The 23,142-nt window shown below is 48.7% G+C and overlaps 1 protein-coding gene across 1 annotated transcript in view; it reads left to right on the top strand.

Moving 5' to 3' along the window:
* The window catches only part of PRPF19 (pre-mRNA processing factor 19), a 328,967-nt gene that overhangs the window by 216,749 nt on the left and 89,076 nt on the right, over window positions 1–23,142 (top strand). Inside the window, exon 10 of the mRNA XM_082268946.1 lies at window positions 4,688–4,843. Within this exon, the coding sequence (XP_082125072.1) occupies window positions 4,688–4,843 (156 nt within the window). The remainder of the gene's footprint in view (window positions 1–4,687; window positions 4,844–23,142) is intronic.

The following is a 23,142-nucleotide window of genomic DNA, read 5'->3' as shown; positions in this document are numbered from 1 at the left end:
GTCCAAAGGAGTAGAGCGAAGTTCTCTGCAGTTGAACAACGCTTGAGGCAAATACAGGTGATATATACCATGCTATATCCAGCTAAATTGAGAATTAATACATGGGGCCAGAATCATTTTTTTAAAAATCCTACGGAGGCCTCTACCTTGGTTGACCGCAATGATCATCTTCCGCACCCTCGCCGACCTCCACCTGAGGGTGACGTTTGAAATAGGCATATCTACAACTGTGGACTAACGGACGGGCTGAAGTGGTGCATTCATATTTTTTTTATTACATGTACCGCTCTGGAACCATGATGGGAACGTTTACTTATTTTTTCTATTTTTTGAGCTCAGGGGATCTGACCAATCCGCGGACCTTTGGTTCAATTAATTATATCCATTTTTCACACACACTGTTTAACATCTTGTCTTTTATATGCAAATGAGGTGCAGCTTGTGCTGGAGAGTTCTCCAGTCTTGATTGTTTTTGTGCTGGGTGGATTGGGCCCTGTGATTAAGGGCTTGCTTTGCAGCCCGGGGCACATTCCCCCTAGCACTTTTGAAGACATTAGTTTTATGTTCTGTTTATTGGCCTTGATGGCCATTACAGTTGTGAGTCCGACCGAGGCCCACCTCTGATATCTTCCATGCATAGATGGATATGCTCCCTTTTGTATACTTTATAATTTGACAGTGACAGGATGGGACCTGTATTTCAGGCCCCATCGTTTCACTGCAAAGCTTGCATTCCAGCCACCATGACATCATTACCAGTGGTATCATGGAATGTAAGAGGTTTGAACGACCCGCTTAAACGCACAATGGTCTCTTCTGTGTTCCGGAGGCATTTACCCGCCATTTGTTCACTACAAGAGACTCAGCTAACTGTGGATTCTCAGTCTTGCTTACACTTTGCTTGGGTAGGGTGGGAATATCATTCTACACATACCTCATATTCTAGGGGGGTCAGTGTGTTGATCCACAGATCCCTGGATTATCAGGAACACCACTCTAAAGTAGATGGGGAAGGGAGATATGTTTTTTCATATTGTAAACTATACACTGTGCATTGTATATTGACTTTCATTTATGTGCCACCACCCTTTCATAGTGGAATTGTTTGGGAGCTGGTGGCATATTTAATGAAACACCCTGGAGCTGGTGGCATATTTGATGAAACACCCTGAAGTCCTGTTGTATATCATCGGGACCTTTATCATCGGGACCTTTAACCGTGTATGTGACAACAATTTAGACAGATACTCTGTCGTGGCGGGGGCAGGGGCCCGTACGATCTTGGCTAAAATTGCTGAAGAGATGGGTTGGGTAGATCCTTAGCGACTTCATGCTTTTCCAAAACGCATATGTCGCTTTCACATATTGACCTGTGCCTTTGCTCCACGGATGTGCTCAGATATGTCTCCAATATTAGATATGGACTGAGGAGTGTGTCAGACCACTCCCCACTCATCTTGTACTTAGAGGTGCGACCTAGTGACACTTTGCGGAGGGCCTCATGGAAGCTGAATGCTCTTTTGCTAAACTTGTTCCCCTCCCATGATAAAGTGAGAACTAAGCTTCAGCAGTACTGGCATGTGAATATAGGAGGAGGAGATTTGGGTATTAGGTGGGAGGCCTTTAAGGCGTACATGAGGGGCTTATTCATAACTGAGGTTCAGTCCATTAAACGAAGTACAGCCGCAAAGAGGGTTCAGGCCGAGCAATTAGTTGGTCGCCAGGAGGCTCGGTTTATTGTTGACCCCTCGGAGACCAATCGCGATAGCTGGGTAGCGACGCAGGAGGCCCTCCTGCGTATTAACACTGCTGGGGCTGAAAGGAAGCGATTTTTTTTAATCGGCAGGCATTTTACGAGGAAGGGGAATGTAAAGGCCGCCTTTTAGCTAAAATTGTCCACTCTAATCAGACCTCTCCCCCTATAGGTGCTCTAAGGGGGACCGGGGGGAAGGAGGTGGTCAGCACCCCGGATGCCATTATGTAAGTTTTAGTATCATACTACTCTACACTGTATCAGTCTAGACAGGCCCACTCGGAGATGGACCTGCTGGAATATGTGGAGGCTATTCCATTGGTGTCCCTCTCTGAGTTGGAGAGGGAACTTTTAGATGCCCCCTTGACTCTAGAGGAATTGCAACATGCCACCTCTTTATTCCCTAATACTAAGGCCCCGGGTGAGGATGGAATCCCAATTGAAGTTTATAAGACATATTCAGAGGAGACGTTACCACATCTCCTGGAGGTTTTGCAGGAGGCGAAACAGACCATGCGACTGCCTCCCTCAATGCGTAAAGCTAATATTATCCTTCTTTTAAAACCAGGTAAGGATAAGCTGGATCCTGGATCATACAGACCTATACAGGTTCCTGAGATCACTAAAAAGGCCATTTTGCGGGCACTGTTTTAAGCCCGGAAGTTGATCTTGTGGATCTCTTCAAACCCTCCGACGGTCAAGGAATGGATCACTCAGGTGGGGGAAACGATAAGGCTGGAGAAGTATATCCATCAACATAGGGGAAATTTGGGCAAATTCGACAAGCTGTGGGCCCCCTGGCTAGCTATGCCGGGGTTGGCACCGATGGACTTGGTATTAGATAGGCTGTGGGTGGGTAGTAGGTAAATGTAGGAGAAAACTTAAGTGAAAGAGGATGCTGATGACCAGTATGGTAGATGAGGACTGGTAGGTCTCGACACTGCGGGTGGTTGGAGGGTGGAGGGAATTGATATTTGTAAGTAATGAGGGGGGGAATCGGTCTTGGACTCTGTTGCTGTTATGTTTTCTATGTGAATGTTTAATAAAGTTGTTCTTGATAAAAAATAAAAAAAATAGAAAACAGATAAGGGGGGGGGGGGTCACTCCAGGCACACCAGATTGGATACAGCAGGCACCTCAAACACAGGTGGGCTTCCAAGGCAGATGGCTGAAGCAGGAAATCATGGCGGCCATCCTTTCATGTTGAACCACTCCTGGGCAGCATCTGGGGTGTTGAAGAAAAGGACACGACTGCCATCAATCACTCTTAGGCGAGCTGGGTAGGACATCGAATATATAATCCCGCTTTCCCTTAACTTCCTCTTGATTTCAGTGAATGTGGTCCGCTGCTTCTGCAACTCAATTGAGAAGTCAGGAAGATTTGAGCATTTTCAAAGCGTAGCTGGCCTTTCTGGAGGGCTTTGCGGACAATCAGGTCTCGGTCTCTACAGTTCAATAATCGAGCCAATAATGGCCGGGGGGCAGCACCGGGTATAGGCGGTTTGGCAGGGACCTGGTGTGCCCACTCAATCGCAAAAGCAGAGGAAAACTGGGCATCAGGAAAAGTAGCTTTAAACCAGGCCTCAAAGTCTCCAGGGTTCTGACCTTCTAATGCCTTCTCAGGGAGCCCCACTATTTTGACATTATTCCGCCGAAGGCGGTTTTTAAGATCATTAGTCTTCTGGAACCAGAAGGTTATTTATTTTTCTGCGGCAGACACCCCACACTTTCTGCATATCATGGCGCATGAGACCAATGTCCACCTTAATCTCCTCCATCTTGCCTGTCAGAGAAGTATTGCAAGCAGTGATGGCTTCCAAAAGCTGAGCATTTACTTGCTCCAGGGTAAGCTAACCCGGTTTCTCAGCCGCCGAAACGCCGGGCTTCAGAGGCTCCCCCACCACCATGCTGCTGCTCTGTGTCAGAGTAGGGCCACAGCCATCTTGCTTCTCCATGCAGGCAAACTCCTTTTGGTGTTCCGTCGAGGTAGAAGAGCGATCCTTGCTCATGGCTGCAGGAGGGTGAGCGTGTGCCACAGAGGGTCACTTTTGTGAGAGAGAGCGGCTGGGAACAAGCAGGATTACAGCGGATTCTGTGAGCGGTCGAGGGAGCTCCTCTCAAACACGTCCCACCATGCCGACTCAAGCCACGCCCCCAGCTTGACTCTTTTAGTGCCTAGAAATGAATACTAGTGAGGAACCGACAGACAGGGGAGAACCAGTAGCAGTTGCTAGCTGATTTAAAGGATACGTTTTTAGCTTTGGGAACATGTTGCATGTTCCACCCATTTTTAGGGTAGCACGTATAACATGTTCCCCCTCCTGAAGTGGTCGGCGATCCAAGGCCTTTGTGAGACTGCAGCACGGGAAGAAGTTCCCCATACCAGCCATCACGTTTTGATAAGAGCGTGTGACAATGTGGGGGGACGTGTTTTTCATCCACTAAGTTCTGTGAATGAATGAACTACAAGTACTGACATCCTTTGCAGCTGTTGGCTTGTAGTTCTTAACTACCGCGGCCCTGTTGAGCGCTGTGGTAGTTCATTGATTCTTCCTGTCAGTGTGAAACTGATTGCCTGTATGCTGTATTGGCAGACTGTTCATACTGACAGTCTGCAGGAGACCGGCATGTCACCAGCGATCTGCTGATAGCTTGTGCAATGCTTTCTGGGTTCTTGAAAAAAAATAGTAAATGCACATTGGTGACATTAATTTCTGTGAATTTTTGTAAGGGAGCCTGAGCAGATGTCTTTCCTTTAATCGCATAGTTGAGCTTAAATTTCTGGTCATTCTTTAGGTGTAAAATTCTTAATGATTTGGTGTTTACTACCACCTGTTGATTATGGCTTCATAAGAACTTGGCTGCACTACTTGTGAATTTGCATACATTGTGTTAATCTTTGTTTTTTTTTTTTTTTTTTTTTGTTTTTTTTAGGATCTCGTATTTTCTGCATCTCCTGATTGTACAATACGTGTTTGGTCGGTGCCAGAGGCCTCTTGCATTCAGGTTTTGAGAGCTCATGAGGGAGCCGTGACTGGACTAAGTCTTCATGCAACTGGGGATTATTTGTTGAGTTGCTCGGATGACCAGGTAAAAACAACTTTTGGATCAATTAAAAAAATGTAAAAGAACAAAGTATTTATTGAAAGCTAGTTGAATGCAAATCTGATACTTCATAACTGGAAATTCACAGGTGAGCCCATCTCTGTTCCTGTACTGCGTGTGTGCACAGCAGGGTCATCTATAACTATCCCTATTTCTTTCATTCATTGACGGACACAGCTCCTGATTCTTAACCATTGGGTTATACTGCCCCCCTACAGGAGTAGGACACTAGACAGGAAAAAGCTTGACTACGCCTATGGGCAGTCCCAGGGGGTATACACCCACTCTCAGCTATAGGCACTCCTAGATCCTTCGGGTCCTCCTAGTCCAGCTAGTGAGTGCTTACAGACCGCAGCTCCGCGCTAGTTCGGCCACGATATAGCCCCACTGGATAGTGGCTGGCCTGCGAGTTATACATCTCGCGAGGACGCATATAAACTGGGTTCGGCCTGTGTCGCAGGGTTTTCTCTTGGCCGACAGCACCACATTACGATGGAGCGGTGTCCTGTCGGGGGCTGTGCCCACCCTGTTCCTGGTGTGGTAAGTAGCTGTCCCCCCCACTACCCTTGGAGGGTTTTGGGGTGGAAGTTGGCCCCCTCCCTGGAATGGTCGGACCCCTTGGTTCCCCTCCCTTCCCCCAAGCCCCTCTAAAATTTTGGTCACTTTGGATCTTTCAGCCCCCCCCCCCGCCCCCCCTCCCAACCTCCTCCTTGGGTGAGGTTATGAGCTGGCTGTTGCCATGTGCTCTCAAGGGGGGCTGATTGCAGTTACTGCTGACTGGGTTTTCTTGGTGCGCAGGGGGGGGAGGAGCAGGGTTCCCTGCCATCCTGGGGGTTGGTGACTAGGGCAGAGATGTCCTCTGGGCTCCCTGCGGTGGTTTTTGGCCTAGGGGAGCAGAAGCCACTGCCTCCCGTTTGGGCTCCGCCTTCCCCTCCGCTGCCCCTGGGTGGTCGGCTCTGCTGGGGCTCGCATCCTGGCAGCTTGGCATCCTCAAAAATTTAGGCCGCGGCCTACTAAGCTACATGGCCGCTGTTGGGGGGGCGTCCCAGTGCATGTAGTTGAAGACCCCACTCTTCCTTTGGGCTTCTGCCGAGCTGAGGATCCGTGCAATTGCAGCTGGGCCACCACCAAAATGTAGGTCGCTGCCTGCTGGGCCATATGGGCAGCGTGGCACCTCCATTGGACCGGGTGCTGCTGTGTCGCCCTTTTTGTGTGGGGCACCTGCCTTGCTTTAGTGAGAGTAGCCTGCCTGCACGTCTGCGTGGCGGTAGGCAGCCCCCTTTGAAGGGGGCTATGTCCTATTATTATATCCTCTATGGAGGGCTCGGTGGGCGCCCCCCCCCCCCCCCTTGTTTTTTTTGCGGGATCCAATAGGTGGTCTATTTGTGGACTCTTGGCCAGCGTGCCCTTGCAGGATTGCAGTCAGCGGCCTCCTCTGATTATGCTTTCGGGGTGTGCTCAGTATATGAAGAAAACAACAAGAGAAGGGCACACCGACCTTGTGCATTACCACTTAAAAGTTTATTAAAATCAAAGAAATGTAGCGTACAATATACTCACAAACGTAGCATATGAACAAGCATATAGGAAATGGGCACCGCTCGCTTCCAGGACACTTCTCTACTGCTGGATAGCGTGATGGCGTCCTCCTCCAAAACCTGATGTGGCTTACGCGTTTCGAGGGAGGACCCTCTTCCTCAGAGCCAAAATCGCCACAGAGTTTTGAGGACGCCATCATGCTATCCAGCAGTAGAGAAGTGTCCTGGAAGCGAGCGGTGCCCATTTCCTATACGCTTGTTCATATGCTTTGTTTCTGAGTATATTGTACGCTTACCCTTCTTTGATTTTAATGATCTTTTAATTGGTAATGCACAAGGTCGGTGCGCCCTTCTCTTGTTTTCTTGTGCCTTTTGGATACCCTTGGTCCTGAGGGGGGCAGCAAGACCACTTCATTTGTGTCATAAAACCTCCTAGAAGATTCACCTTCCCGCATACCACTCGAGCGCAGGAGAGATATTCCTGTTTTTTGTGTTTAGTATATAGCGACCCTACTGGGTCTGTGTCCGCGCACTCTAAGTGCTCAGATAGTGAGGATGATTCCTATGCTCCTCTAGCCACGCCTAAATAGGCACTGGTGGATGCACTGTTTGTGTCAGTGCGTGAAACTTCAAGGAGGTTGCTGCTAATGCTGTGTTGAAGGCACCCGTTCCTTTTGGCACCCACAGGCCTTCCAAAATGGCAAGGGTGTTCTTCTTTCTGCTTACCTTGACAACTTATCACAAAACAGTGGAGCTGTCCAAAACGCAGTGGTTACTAGGCATTTTTTGCTTGCAGTATCCTTAAGAGGATTTACTGCGTTAAAGATGGACTGTCCCACCTGTAGTGCCTCGCCGGTTTCCAGGTCAAATTGAGTTACCTTCATCCCGGTTGAGGATTCCGCAACCTTTACAGGTCTAGCCAATAAGAGGGCAAATGCTCTGGTCCGCCATATGTGCACTGTGGCTGGTTCGGCATTTAGGCCGGTAATTATTATTGCTCTGTTGTGGCAAACTCTGACCGAGTGGGCCAAGCTTTTACGACGGGACCTGTGATGCCTCTTTGGGTGCAGCTCCTTTGATTTCTAGGCTGTAGTCCTTCGACGTATTGTCTGGCTTAAATGCTGCAGACTAGACTTCTAAGAAGGCCTTATCTGATTTCCCTCTTGTAGGGGGATCGCCTGTTTGGAGCTTCCTTGGATTACATTGTTAAGGGTCTCACGGGATGGGGGGGTGGGGGGTAGAGTACTTTTCTTCCGCAGTCTACCAAGGGCAAGGAGCCGCATCGTAGATGTAGGCCATTCTCCTGGGCTTCTAAGTGGCATCTTCGTCTCTCAGGGTCTCCAGACAAGAGATCAAAAGTCAGGGCCTCCACCAGAGGTTCCAAGAGTCTGACAAGCCAGGAGCGGGCTCTTCCAGACCTCCAGACAAGGCTGCCTCTGCATGAAAGGGAGCCCTCACCCGTATCTAGGGTGGGGGGGATGTCTTCGCTGGTTTCCGGATCCGTGGACCTCCCTGGTATAGAACAAGTGGGTCCACAAAGTTATCCGGTCAGGCTAAGAGATTGAGTTTGGTCTTGTCCTCTGGAAAGGTTTTTTTTTCTTTTCCAACCTGCACTTGTCTCCAGATCGCTTCTGGGGTCTCTTTGGGGCAGTGCAAGACTTGTTACTTAGAGTGGTGATTGATTTGGTTCCGACTTTGGAACATTTTCAGGGGTTTTTACTCAAACTTCTTTACAGTCCCCAGGAAGGGAGCCAAGGTACGTCCAATTCTGGACCTCAAGGCTCTAAGCTGCTTTGCGCGAGTACAGATGCTCCGTAGGAAGTCCATTCAAATGGTAGTGGCGTCCCTACATCAGGGGGATTTCTTCTAGCTTCTATCGACATCAAGAACGCCTACCTGCACATTCTGATATGTGCTGGTCGCCAGCGCTTCCTCCGTTTTGCCGTGGATGAGGCGCTTTATCAGTTTGTGGTGCTGACCTTTGGTCTCACCTCCACACCTCGGGTCTTCACAGGAGTGTTGGCCCTGGTGCTGGCATTCTTTGAGTCAGCAGGGGATTGCTGTAGTAGGGTACATGGACGATCTTCTTCTGCGAGTCTCTTACTGCTTTGATGGACTACTGGAGATTGCTCTGCGAACTCTGAGGGTGTTTGTGGGATCCTGAACATTCAAGAGTCTGCTTTGGTTCTGTCCACAAAAACTGAACTATCTGGGTCTGACTCTGGACTCGGCCTCAGCCAGAGTGTTTCTTCCTCAGGAAAAACTCCAGACATTGCAGGAGGCAATTCAGCTTCTGTTCAGCAGACGGTCATCCCTCCAGGCTTGCATGCGCATGCAGGGCCTGATGGCGCCCACCCTCGAGGCAGTCTGATTGTACAGTTCCACACAAGATCTCTGCTAAAGATATTCTAGTGAAATGGGTCAAGGATCCAAGGTTTTTAGAAGTGGCTTTGCTCCCTGGCACTTTGACTAGGAAAATCCTTCTCCCCCTGTACTGGATGGTTGTCTCCACAGATGCCAGCCTGTCTGGGTGGGGAGGCGTCCTCAGCACAGAAGTGCTCAGGGGGTCTGGACTCTGGCAGAGCACAGACTTCCGATTAGTGTACTGGAACTCAGAGTGATCAGACTTGTCTGGCTCTTTGGACAATCGTCTTCAGAGGTGTCCAGTACAAATTTATTCGAACACTGCCACGGCGTGTACCTTTTTCTTCAGGGTATCCGCCATTTGGTTCCTTCAGTGCGGGCTCTGTTGCCCCCCTGGAATCCTAATGTGGTGCTTTCTTTTTTTTTTTCTCTCAAATAAAATTTTATTGAATGAACAATTGAAAAATTGTGCCAGCAGTATAGTCTCCAGCTCAGTCAAAATACAATACAACATACGGATTTAAAAGCATAAAAGTATTACATCCAAGGAAACATAAGTAAATCATAACCATTAACAGATACAGAGCTTGCATGAGTATGCCCATAACCCCACACCCCAAGGGTAACCTTTAAAACCAAGTCCACTGGTGCTCGACCAGGTGTGTCTAACTAAGGAGTCTATTGTTTATTGAATTTATCATAGCAGCCTCTGTGCTGAAAAATATATTTCTCCTTTCATCCTTCCAGGACGGCCTACATTTGAGAGATTGTGGCTCCGCCTCACAGGAAACACAACTAATTTGCAGCTGTTAAAAGGGTCCCACCCATCCTTGAGCTTCAGTTCAGTTGTGTTTCCAACCTCACATCGGAACGTTTGTTTTTTTACTAATCTGAAGGCAAAGGACTGTCTGAGAGGTACCCCTGGAAGGCAGCTTCGGTCAGCCTAATGACAGGTTTCTCCCTAGCTGCATCCTAAGAACAGGAGCTTCCAGGTCGCCAACATGCCAGGTAGTGCGGTTTACCTTACCGTGAAGGTCCCTCTATACCTGAAGTCCTGTTGTCTCTGCAGGAAGTCTCCACCATTAGCTCAGTTGGGCGGTAAGGATTTTTGAATTTCCCGCCAGTGAGCGCGCCTCAAGCCTCGCTATGGAGACCGGAAGTTCCGGCGGAAGAGGCGGAGCGGGTGATACCCGGAAGAGGCACAGCGTGGAGGAGACGCTGGGTCCATGTAAGCTCAGCGCAAGTGGCATGGCTGATTCTCCGGCTACGAGAGGGCTGAAATTGCCCCAAAAAGAGACACGGATGTCCGCACTCCCTACAGAGGAAAATGCGGCAGCGCAGGTGGCGACAGGAATGGGTAAGTGAAAACTACACCGGTGGCGGGCCGACTGCTGTCTATTGCAAAGACAGGCATGCCTTGCATTTTTCCTGACCTAATGTTAGCCGCAGTTGTAGACAAGAGATACTGTTTTGTCACATTATTGTGTCTCTTTTTTTCTTGTCTTCTTGTGTTTTACACAGGTCTGCCACCGGCACAGGAAGCCCCTGCCAGACCTCCCTCCACAGTTAGCACTAGCATGTCGAGAAAATGTGGGAACTGTGGGGTCAGATTGTCTAAGTCTTACTTAAAGCCCTTATGCCATACTTGTATTAATAAGTTAGCAGGGCAGGAAGCATCAATCCTAATGAAAGATTTTTTGAAATCTATGCAAGAGGAAATGTTAGCTACAATTCAGTCGTTCAGGACTGCATCACCTATCCCTCAAATCCCTGCAGAGGAAGTATCCAAGGATAGCTTATCCTCCCAGGATAGTGGGTGGTCAAAAGGACCCTCATCTCTCTGGTCAGAGTCTCAAACTATTCCTTCGACACAAGTCAGGGAACAGGAGGATCCAGGGGAAGGCACTAGTTACATGGGAGGTCCTTCCAGTTCGGATAAGGACTCAGAAAGTAACAGTGAGGAGGAAAAAGAGAAGTTTAAAAGTACCAAAAATCTTTTTCCATTGGAATATATGGAGGGTCTCCTTAAAGTGGTACATGCACTGAAGGGATCCCTACCCCAGTAAAGGAGTCTTCCAGTAAAGACAAAGTGTACAAAGGCTTGGAAAAAGCCCAGTACAGAACCATTCCCATTCACCAGTCTTTAAAAGACATAATACATCAAGAATGGAAATGCCCTACAAATGCCTTATCCAGGCCAAATAGCTGGAAAAGAAGGTATCCCTTTGAGCCACAGGAATTGGAGGTTTTTACAAAAAATCCAAAACTGGACGCTCCTCTGGCACAGCTATCAAAAGGAACAGATTTATCCTTTGAAAATGCTGGTCATATTACAGATCCTATGGATCGCAGGATTGAATCCTTGTTAAAAAGGGCTTGGGATTCTAACGCATACAATCTAACTACAGCCTTAGCTGATACCTGTATGGCCAGGAATGCAGACTTTTGGCTCAAGGAACTGTCAAAACATGTCCGCGCTATGGCGGGATCACAAGACCTGATAGATTCCCTAGCTGTGATTGGAAAAGCAGTATCCTACTTAGCAGACTCGGCTGTAGAGTCAATAGTAGCATCTGCAAAAACAGCAGCATTAGTAAATTCTGCTAGAAGGGCGCTTTGGGTCAAAGCATGGGAAGGTGATATAGCCTCCAAAGTAAGACTCTGCGCATTACATTAGGAGAGTAAAAAGAACCCCAAGAAGTTCTTTAAGTATATAAACAGTAAGAAAGCGAGGCCAGAACACATTGGCCCCATAAAAGATGACAAAGGAAATATGGCCACTGAGGACAGAGAAAAGGCGGAAGTGTTAAATAATTTAAATTCTTCTCTTTAGTCTTCACAGAAGAATCGGGGGGCTACACGAACCTTGCTTGTAAGGCCGAACTAAATAATACACCTCAGGAAGCGCCGCCATGGCTAACAGAAGATAGACTTAGAGCTAAGCTAGAGAAACTTAACATAAATAAATCCCCGGGACCGGATGGCTTGCACCCGAGGGTTCTTAATGAGCTCAGCCAGGTGATTGCCAGACCATTATTCTTGATCTTTAAGGATAGTTTACAGACGGGTATGGTGCCAGCTGATTGGAAAAAAGCCAACGTGGTACCAATATTTAAAAAGGGGCCGAGATGTATCCCGGGTAACTATAGGCCGGTCAGCCTAACATTAGTAGTCTGCAAAATTTTGGAGGGGATGTTATGGGACCACATACATAGACTTTAGCAATGAAAATGGTATTATAAGTAGTAATCAGCATGGATTCATGAAAAATCGTTCTTGCCAAACCAATCTATTAACCTTCTACGATGAAGTGAGCTGCCACCTAGATGAGGGAAAGCCTGTGGATGTGGTGTATCTGGACTTTGCAAAGGCCTTTGACACCGTTCCCCACAAACGCTTACTGTACAAACTAAGGAAGGTAGGTATGGACCATAAGGTGAGTACCTGGATAGAGAACTGGCTCCAGGGGAGAGTCCAGAGGGTGGTGATTAATGGGGAGTACTCGGATTGGGCGGGTGTGGAAAGTGGGGTCCCCCAGGGTTCTGTCCTGGGACCAATCCGGTTTAATTTATTCATAAATGATCTAGAGGAGGGGATATCTAGTACAATCTCAGTATTTGCAGATGATACTAAACTAGGCATGCCAATATCTTCTATGCAGGATGTGGAAACCTTGCAAGCGGACCTGAACAAAATAACGGGGTGGGCAACTACATGGCAGATGAGGTTTAATGTGGAAAAATGTAAAGTAATGCACCTGGGGGCCAGAAACCAGAAAGCAAGCTACTCACTAGGGGGGGAACCTCTGGGTGAGTCTAAGATGGAAAAGGACTTGGGGGTACTGGTAGACAACAGGCTTGGCAGTGGCATGCAATGCCAAGCCGCTGCAAGCAAAGCCAACAGAATACTGGGATGTATAAAAAAGGGGATTCACTCCAGAAATAAAGAGATTATTCTCCCGCTCTACAAGACTCTGGTCCGGCCACATCTGGAGTATGCTGTCCAGTTCTGGGCACCGGTCCTCAGGAAGGATGTGCTGAAACTGGAGAAAGTCCAGAGAAGGGCAACAAAAATGATTAGGGGAATGGAGGACATCAGCTATGAGGATAGGCTACAAGCACTGAACCTATTCTCTCTGGAGAAGAGACGATTGAGGGGGGATATGATATCAATGTACAAATACTGTACTGGCGACCCTAGCATAAGGAACAAACTATTTAGAGAAAGGAGATACAATAAGACACGTGGCCACTCACTAAAACTAGAGGAAAGGCGGTTTAACCTTAAAGTGCGTAAGGGGTTCTTCACTGTAAGAGCGGTAAGGATGTGGAATTCTCTTCCACAAGCAGTCATAGCAGGAAGCATTGATAGTTTCAAAAAACTAGTAGATGGCCACCTTAGAGACAACAACATACAGGGGTATACGATGTACGGTTAAAAGCAAACACACACACACATCATAGGTTGAACTGGATGGACTGATGTCTTTTTTCAACCTCACTAACTATGTAACTATGTACCTTTTGAAGGTTCATTACTGTTCGGTTCAGGACTGGATGATACCTTGTCCAGATCTGCAGAGAAGGGGAAGAAATTTCCCAGTAAGAGGACAAAACAGGAAGATATTCCTTTCGGAACTTCCAGGACAAAAATCAAAGAAGGCCTTTCAAGGGACAGGCCAGGAAAGGTGGTCCTGAAAAGGGAAAACAAGGAACCAATTTATTGTTCCTTAAACCTGGGCCTAAGTCCAAAGAAACCAACTGACGCCAGCATCAGGGTAGGGGGCAGACTGACCCATTTTGCTTCTCAATGGGAAAACCTCTCTGCCAGCCCCTACTTTCTCCAGATAATTCGGGAAGGGTACCGACTGGAGTTTGCCTCACAGCCGGTGCCGGAAATAACAGTGACCTATCCCTCAAAAATAGAACAAAAGAGGAAGGCACTGTTAGACGGTGTTCAGGAACTAGCGGAGCAGAAGGTGATTTTACCTGTACCAAAGGGTCAGGCATTCCAAGGCTTTTACTCCCACATATTTGTGGTGCCAAAGCCCTCAGGAAAATTCCGACTAGTTATAAATCTCAAGAAACTAAACAAGTTTCTAATATACAAGAAGTTCTCCATGGAGAACATTTATACGGTAAGAAAAAAATCTGTTCCAGTACTCTTTATGACAACTTTGGATTTAAGAGATGCTTACCTACATGTTCCAATTTATCCGGAACATCAAGCATTTCTCAGATTCGCCATTGTGACGGAAGAAGGCACTGCACATTGGCAGTTCAGAGCTCTTCCTTTTGGCTTGGCAGCAAGTCCAAGGATCTTTACAAAAATCTTGGCCGAGGTAGTAGGCCATCTTCACCTACAAGGCCTAAGTTTGATCCCATATCTGGACGATATGTTGATCTTTGCAAGATCAGAAAAACAGGCTATGGCAGACACCAAAAAAGGTGATGTCAGTTCTGCAAACGGTAGGATGGCTACTAAATTTGGAGAAATCCTCTATACAGCCAGCCCAGGTCCAAGTGTATCTAGGATACAAAATAGATACCAGACTCAAAAAACTTTTTCTCCCAAGGGAAAAGGTGGAAAAAGTGGTCTCAACAGTAAGAGGCATCTGCTCTCATCCTTGGTGCTCCAGGAGACAGATCATGCAGGTTCTAGGGCTAATGACAGCATGTATTCCAGCTGTAGAGTGGGCCCAACTACATTCAAGAGACCTCCAATTTTTTCACCTGGCCTCTTGAAACAGGAGACAGGACTCCATAGACGAAAAAATTACATTGTCCCCACAAGTGATTTTGTCACTGAAATGGTGGACAGTCCCCCAAAACCTAGAGAAGGGGCGACTGTGGGGTCAAGAGCTGCCCGTAAAGATTACCACGGACGCAAGTGCCGAGGGGTGGGGAGCTCACCTAAAAGAAGCCCAGACCCAGGGTACCTGGGATTCGAAGCTGAGTCAAGCCTCCTCCAATTACAGGGAACTGAAGGCCGTGGGAAAGGCCTTAAAAGCCTTCGAGGAGGACATTCTAGGGAAAGAAGTCCAGGTCCATTCAGACAATGCTACAGCAGTAGCTTACCTGAATCATCAGGGGGGGACCAGATCAAGCTCTCTGCTAAAATTAGCTCAGGAGACATTGAGCTGGGCAGAAAAGAGAGTAATTTCCCTTTCAGCCATGTACATAAAAGGGAAGGACAACTGGGAAGCGGACTTCCTCAGTCGTCATCGCATCAGACAGGCAGAATGGGAACTGAACCCTATAATTTTTCAACGCCTAGTCCAAAAATTTTGTCAGCCAGAAGTGGACATGTTTGCCACTCGGCAGAACCGTAGAGTAGAACAGTTCTTTTCTCTGACAAGACAGAGGGGTATGCTGGGCTTGGATGCTCTAGCACAACCTTGGCCCTTCAGGCTAGCCTATGCCTTTCCCCCACAGAATCTAATTGCGAGAGTTCTGCAGAAACTCAGCGGATGGCCGCAACTACGCCTCATCATAGTCACACCTGGGTGGCCAAAGAGAACGTGGTTTGCAACCCTGGTATCCCTATCAGTGACAGCACCATGGAAACTGCCAGAAGTTCCAGACCTGTTACTACAAGGACCTTTGATTCACCCCAGACCGCAGTTTTTTCAGTTAACAGCCTGGGTAGTGAACGCCAAATATTAAAAGGAAAAGGATGCTCAGACAAAGTCATTGAGACCCTCCTTTCAAGTAGAAAGCCAGTAACTAGGAAAATTTATTCCAAAATCTGGAAAACATTTTGTACTTGGCAGAGTCAGAAGAAGGATTCCTCTGCCTCAATCCCAAGGATCCTGTATTTTTTACAGGATGGGGTAGATAAGGGGGTGGCAGTGAACACCCTTAAAGTACAGGTAGCAGCACTTTCTGTTTTTTTTAGACAAAAGTCTGGCCAAAGAGCCTTTAATTAAGAGGTTTCGGTTAGCCCGGAGCAGAGTATCTCCAATTAACAGAACTAATGTTCCAGTCTGGAACCTAACGCTAGTACTAGAGACATTATCTAGTGAAGCGTTTGAACCTTTGAACAAAATTAGTTTAAACATTTTGTCAATCAAGTTAACTTTTCTGTTGGCAATCACCACAGCCAGGAGAGTGGGAGATTTACAAAGCTTATCCATAAAGGAACCATTTATGCGAATTCTCCAAGACAGGGTGATTCTTAAACCAGACCCACTATACCTACCCAAGGTAGTGTCGTCTTTTCATAGGAATCAAGAGATGGTTCTCCCATCTTTCTGTGAAAAACCTAAATGTGCAAAAGAACGTAAATTCCATTGCTTAGATGTAAGAAGGTGTCTTCTAGCATATTTAGAAAGAACCAAGGGCTTTAGAAGATCTAGCCACTTATTGGTTCTACATTCTGGACCAAGGAGGGGATTACAAGCATCAAAACCCTCAATATCTAGGTGGATTAAGCAAGCCATTAGTATGTCATATAAGGTGTCAGGTACCCCCACACCAACAAATCTAAAGGCACATTCCACAAGGGGCATGGCAACTTCCTGGGCCGAAAAAGCCGAGGCATCCTGGGAACAGATCCGCCATGCAGCCACCTGGTCCAGCCAAGATACCTTCCTAAAGCACTATCGTGTGGAAGTACTGTCGCAACAAGACCTTGCCTTTGGCAGAAAGGTTTTACAGGCAGTGGTCCCGCCCTAAGGTAGGCCAGTATGGATTCCTTTATCATCCTCTCAAATGTAGGCCGTCCTGGAAGGATGAAATTCGAAAACTTACCGTTAGTGTACCGGTAACGGCCTTTCTCTTAATCCTTCCAGGACGGCCGGCCTACTTCCTGCCCAAGATGGTGGTGAGTTAAAAAATGTATATATATGTGTAGCTGTGTGTTATTGAATAACTATATCCCTTGAAAGTTCGGTTGGAAAGGTACTTTTCTATTACTGAAGCTCAAGGATGGGTGGGACCCTTTTAACAGCTGCAAATTAGTTGTGTTTCCTGTGAGGCGGAGCCACAATCTCTCAAATGTAGGCCGTCCTGGAAGGATTAAGAGAAAGGCCGTTACCGGTACACTAACAGTAAGTTTTCTCTTATGTCCTCTGACAGTCGCCGCCCACTCATACAATCTGCACCTCTGGGTATTGGTCTTATCCACAGGAGTTAGCTAGGCAGAAGATTTTGTTAGAATATACACAAACTTTGTATAGGCACACCTACAGGGGGCTGTCCTCTGGTCCAATACCCCAGCTAGCTGCATTCCCAATTCAGTTTGTCTCTGCCTAGCATAGGAGTAGGCTGGCTTTTCCCTGGCTGGGGCTGCAGTCTCAGCCTTTTTTCATCTTCTTATTTTTTCTCTCTAGAAAAGTGTTTTTCTCTTTTACAAAGATAGTTTTTTTATATGTTCCTGCGCTTAGTCAGACTTCGGAAGACTACAGCGTTTGCGGAGCTGGGAATCGCACTGGAGCCTTATCCTAGAGCCTTATGGAATCCCAGCCTGCCATCGAGCGTTAGCAGGTTGTTTACGCCCAGGCCTCGCAAACGACCATGTCCCTGGCCTCAGGGACGAGCCTGCGAAGTTGCTATCTTCGCTGGGATGTCTCAACTGCGGTACACCGCGTGTTGCTAGTGTCCCCTTCGGCTGACGGCACCACCACCCAGAGTGGGAGGCTTCCTGTCACAGAGCGGTACCCACGTTTTCGCTGGACCGGTGAGTACCATGCTACCCCTCTGTCTATGACATTGTCTGTCGGGGTGTTTATGTGGGCCCTCTGTTTATGGGGATGGCAGTTCGCTATGGGTTCTGTAATGTCCCCCTCATGTCTGTAAGTGCGGTCCCTGTGTGTCCCTTCCCGGTCCCTGCGGCGATTCCACCGCTGTATGGGGGGTTACGGGGGTCCCTGAGGTGCTTGTGCACCTATTTGGGGTTCAGTACATGGTGTGTGGGGGCCGCAATCGTCGCGAAACCACGCGGCCGCCATTTTAGGTGTGGGCAGGCTGTTTGGCCTCATTGTGAGGGCAGCAGCCATTTTTGCAGTGCTGTTGGTGCCGATCGGGCGCCATCTTTAGTGTGGGCACAATGTCCTTGTGTGGACAGTGGCCATTTTCCCAGAGCTTTCCCCATAGACTTGTATTGGCAACCATTTTTTTGTGGCTCAGGGCTGTGTCTGCCACTAGAGGCGTGAGGTAATTTCCTCTCTTCACATGCAGATCGAGTCAGCAGCGTGTGGCAAGTATAGCACACTTGGGGTTTTTTTACAGTGTTTCCTGGCCTGAATCCCTGCTAGCATTCATTATTTTGCAGTTTACTGTAGCACAGGACTTGCTCCTCATTGCGGTGCATTTGCGGTGGGGACCGCAGAAATCGCCGATTTTAAAGGGCCAGCGTCATTTAAATTTGAGATTGCTATTATGGAGTCCCAGGATTGCAAATTTCCCCCAGATCAGGTAGAGGGTTCAGGTACTCCTGAATCCTCTGCTATAGTCTCATTTACTGCTGCACTTGTGACTTTAGTGTCTAAAGTGGATTTGTTGATGTCTGACCGGGCTTCTAAGAAAAGGCCTATGTCCTCTCAGTCTTCTGATTCAGAGCCAGATTTGGTTGCCACGGACAGTGTACCCCCTGAGGGGTCTCAGTCCTCTCAGTCGGATGTGGAGGAGGATTCCCCCTCCGGATCAGCAAGGGAACGCGCTGCGATGGCTGCGCTCATTAGCTCTGTAAAAGACACTTTAAATTTAGATGATGAGCCCCACCTGTCGGGTAAGCGGTCTTCCTTTGGGATCCGCAAAGCCCAGAAATCAGGTCAGGTTTTTCCCTGTCCTGCGGAGTTTCACGATACCGTGAATGAACAATGGCGTAATTTAAAACTCAATTTTGTGGTGCCCAAGAGATTTCAGTACCGTTATCCCTTTGCGGATCTGGTTGATTCTCGCTGGACTGTGGCTCCTAAGGTGGACCACACTTTGTCCAGGTTAAATAAAGCCACTTTAATGCCCGCGGAGGATTCTCTGGGGTTTAAAGACCCGGCGGATAGGCGGGTGGAAACTCTTACCTGCCACATCTACCTGGTAGCGGGTTCCTTATTGAAACCCGTGTTCGCTTCGGTCATGGTCTCTCAGGCTGTTGTGGAGTGGGCCGCCTTAGATGAGGCCCCTTTAGCACGACTTTCTGCAGTCGCAGTTACGATTCGTCACATCATTTGGTTAAAAAGCTGGTCGGCAGACCAGTCTTCCAAGTAGACAGTGTCTGACATCCCTTATGCGGGGAGTCGTCTTTTTGGGGACTCTCTGGATGAACTGGTCAAGGGGATCACTGGGGGCAAGAGCCCTCTGCTGCCCCAGGCGTTCAAGGGAAAATCTTTCCGCGGTAGGCGGGGTCCCTCCTTTAAATCTAACCAGGGGTCCTTTCGTGCCTTCAAGGCACAAGAAAAAGGTAAGTCCTTCAAGGCCTCAAGTGGCCAGAAGAAGCCCTGGGCGGGTAAGGCAAAAGCAGCCCACACTGGCAAAGCGGCTCAGTCCTCCTCGACCCGAAGGGGCGCCCTCACCCGTTTCAGGGGTGGGGGGGATGTCTGCGTTGTTTTTCCGAACCTTGACTGGCCAAGATTCAGGACAGGTGGGTTCAAGAACTCATTCGGTCAGGGTACAAGATCAAGTTTCGATCATGCCCAGCAGACAGATTCTTCCCCTCAAATCTTCATTTGACCCCAGATCCTTTACGAGATCTCCATCGGGCGGTTCAGGATCTTCTCGCCCAAGGGGTGGTTGTTCCACAGCGGGACAGGTTTGGGGTTTTTACTCGAATCTGTTCACAGTGCCTGGGAAGGAGGGCAAGGTGCTTTCGATTCTGGACTTAGTTTCTAAACCGCTTTGTGCGGGTTCAGAAGTTCCGAATGGAGTCCCTCCGGTCGGTGGTGGCATCCCTGAGTCCAGGGGATTTCCTGGCTTCCATCGACCTTTATGGATGCGTATCTACACATCCCTATTTACGGGGGTCATCAGAGGTACCTCCATTTCGCAATAGCGGAGGAACACTATCAGTTTGTGGCGTTGCCTTTCGGCCTTGCTTCGGCTCCAAGGGTTTTTACCAAAATTTTGGCTTCTGTTCTAGCCTTGTTGCTGGTACAGGGGATTGCCATCCTCGGTTACCTGGACGATCTCCTATTAAGGTCGCGCTCCAGTGCCACTCTGTTGCGCGATCTGTCGATCACTGTTCAGACGCTCCAGGAGTTCGGGTGGACCATCAATTTTCAGAAGTCGACCTTGTCTCCTTCTGTTCGTCTCCCTTACCTGGGGATGATTCTGGACTCCGCCCAGGCGAAGGTCTTTTTTTCCAGAGGACAAACTCCGGATCCTACAGGGCGAGATCAGGTCCCTCAGGGACAACGAGTCCTCCTCACTTCGGACCTGCAATGCGGTCTTTGGGCTTGATGGTGTCAGCTTTCGAGGAGATCCCATTTGCACAGTTTCACACGAGATCTCTTCAAGTGGAGATTCTGGCCAGGTGGGACAGACATCCTCACTCTTTGGAAAGAAGGATCTCTTTGAGCCCCCAAGTGGGATCTCCTGTGGTGGCTCCAGTCTCCGGCTCTGATGGAAGGCAAGTCCTTTCGACCGTTGCTATGGACGGTGGTCACCACGGACGCCAGCCTGTCGGGCTGGGGTGGAGTTCTGGGCAATTTGTCTGACCAGGGCACTTGGTCGGAGGGGGAATCCTCCCTGCCGATAAATGTCTTGGAACTGCGAGCCATCAGGCTCTGTTTGCTTCGTTGGTCGGGTTGTCTGCGGGGCTGCCCAGTGCGTGTGCAGACGGACAACGCAACTGCGGTGGCTTACATCAATCACCAAGGGGGCACCAGGAGTGCTCGGGCGGCCAAGGAAGTGGCCGAGATTCTGGCTTGGGCCGAGACGCAGGTCCCGGCGATTTCGGCAGTTCACTTTCTGGGTGTGGAGAACTGGCAGGTGGACTATCTGAGTCGCCAGACCCTTGGACCAAGGGGAATGCTCCCTCCACCCGGAGATGTTTCAGATGCTGTGTGCTCGGTGGGGATCCCCGGACGTGGATCTGTTCGCGTCTTGCCTAAACAACAAGGTGGGAAGGTTCGTGGTAAGAATACGACCCTTTGGCAGACGCCTCTGATGCGTTGGTAGTGCCTTGGACTCGGTATCAGCTGATTTATGCCTTTCCCCTGATTCAGTTGTCCAGATTCCTTTGCAGGTTGGTCTCGGAACCGAGGTTGGCGACTCTTGTGGCCCCAGACTGGCCGCCCCGTTCTTGGTACGCGGACATCATGCAAATGGTCGTTGAGCCTCCCTGGCGGCTCCCACTGCGAGACGATCTTCTGTCTCGGGGGCCGATCTTCCATCCTGCTTTACAGTCGCTGGCTTTGACGGCGTGGCTGTTAAAAGCCAGGTCTTGAGAGACAGAGGTCTCTCGTTGGCGGTCATTCCTGCCTTGCTTAAGGCCAGGAAGGCCTCGTCTGGTAAGATTTATTATCGTACCTGGAAGGCTTATTTCGCCTAATGTGAATTGCAGGGTTTCCGTCCACACTCTGTTTCGGTGGCGAGGGTGTTAGCTTTCCTTCAAACTGGTGTGGAGCAGCGTCTTGCGCTGACCACTATTAAGGGCCAGTTGTCTGCACTGGCCATTCTTTCAGCAACCCTTGGCGTCAAATTCCTTGATCCGCACCTTTATTCAAGGGGTGCGTCATCTTGCTCCCTCTAGGATGGCACCCTTGCCCCCTTGGGACTTGAATTTGGTTCTGTCCGTTTTGCAACGTCCTCCCTTTGAGAACATCCGGGAGATTCCTCTGCCTGTGCTGTCACGAAAAGTTGCCTTTCTGGTGGCGATCACATCTGCTTGCAGAGTGTCGGAGTTGGCGGCACTATCTTGCCGCTCCCCATATCTGGTTGTTCATAGGGATATGGTGGTCTTGCTACCTCCTCAGTCCTTTCTTCCGGAAGTGGTTTCGGATTTCCATCTCAACGAGGACATTGTCTTGCCTTCACTGTGTGCGAAGCCTAAGCATCCTCAGGAGTTTGCCTTGCATTCCTTGGATGTGGTCCGGGCGATCAGGGTTTACCTGTCGTCTACTGAATCTTTCATAAAGTCGAATTGTCTTTTTGTCCTTCCTGAGGGACATCTGAAGGGTACAGCTGCGTCTGCGGCAACCATTTCCAAATGGATCAGACAGACGATTGTACAGGCCTATTCAATTAGGGATCAGGTTCCACCTTTCCCTGTCACAGAGCACTCTACTAGAGCGATTAGTGCGTCTTGGGCCTTCCACCATCAGGCGTCGTTGACTCAGGTCTGCAAGGCGGCGACCTGGTTTTCCGTGTATACTTTTACGAAATTTTACAAACTTGATCTTCTGGCATCAGCAGATGCCTCTTTTGGCCGCAAAGTTCTGAGTGCGGCAGTGCCTTAGCGGGGACAGGGTGGTTTTTAGCTTTCTCCTCCTGTTGGGTTTTTTTTTCCCCTTGTTTACTTTGCTTTCCTGGGCTTTTTGCTCCTGTTTAGCTTTCTTGTTACCCAGTGTTTTACCTTTCTGGGTCAGAAAAGATTCTTTTCTCTGACCTGGGTGCTGCGTTGCCTTTTTGACGGTTACGTTTCCCACCCCTCACATCTACACTGCTTTAGGACTTTCCAGACGTGCAGATTGTATGAGTGGGCGGCGACTGTCAGAGGACGTAAGAGAAAATAGAATTCTTGTAAGAACCTACAGTAAAATTCTTTTCTCTGAGTCCTCTGACAGTCGCTGCCCCCCACCCCTCTTTTGGTGTTTATGGATCTCCTTACTGCTTGCTACCAAACTGAATTGGGAATGCAGCTAGCTGGGGTATTGGACCAGAGGGACAGCCCCCTGTAGGTGTGTCTATACAAAGTTTTTGTGTATATTCTAACAAAATCTTCTGCCTAGCTTACTCATGTGGATAAGACCAATACCCAGACGTGCAGATTGTATGAGTGGGCGGCGACTGTCAGAGGAGAATTTTACGGTAAGTTCTTACAAAAATTCTATTTTTTCTATCTAATTGGGGGGTATCCCTGCATTTGAACTAACCATTCCTTTGAGGTAGGGGAGTCTGCAGAGATCCAATGGCGAAGTATTACCTTCCGGGCTTGAAATAATGCCCTTGCTATGGCCTGCCTGGGTTAATGTGGTGCTTTCAGCTCTACTGAAGCTTCTCTTTGAGAATATTCGGGAGGTTCCCTGCTTACGCTGCCCCAGAGGGGGGGCCTTCTTTGGTTGCAATCACCTCTGTATGCGGGGTGTTGGAACTGGCGGCGTTATCCTGTCGTTCACCTCATGGTGATTCACAAAGATAAGGTGGTGCTTTGCCTCTGTCCATCATACCTTCTTATGGTGGTCTCTGACTGTCATTTGACGACATTGTGCCTTCCCTGTATCCC

Source organism: Pelophylax lessonae, assembly GCF_965119305.1.
Source record: "Pelophylax lessonae genome assembly, chromosome: 9".
NCBI classification, from domain to species: Eukaryota; Metazoa; Chordata; class Amphibia; order Anura; family Ranidae; genus Pelophylax; species Pelophylax lessonae.
The sequence above is the reverse complement of the archived record's forward strand: the minus strand, read 5'-3'. Positions and strand labels throughout refer to the sequence as shown.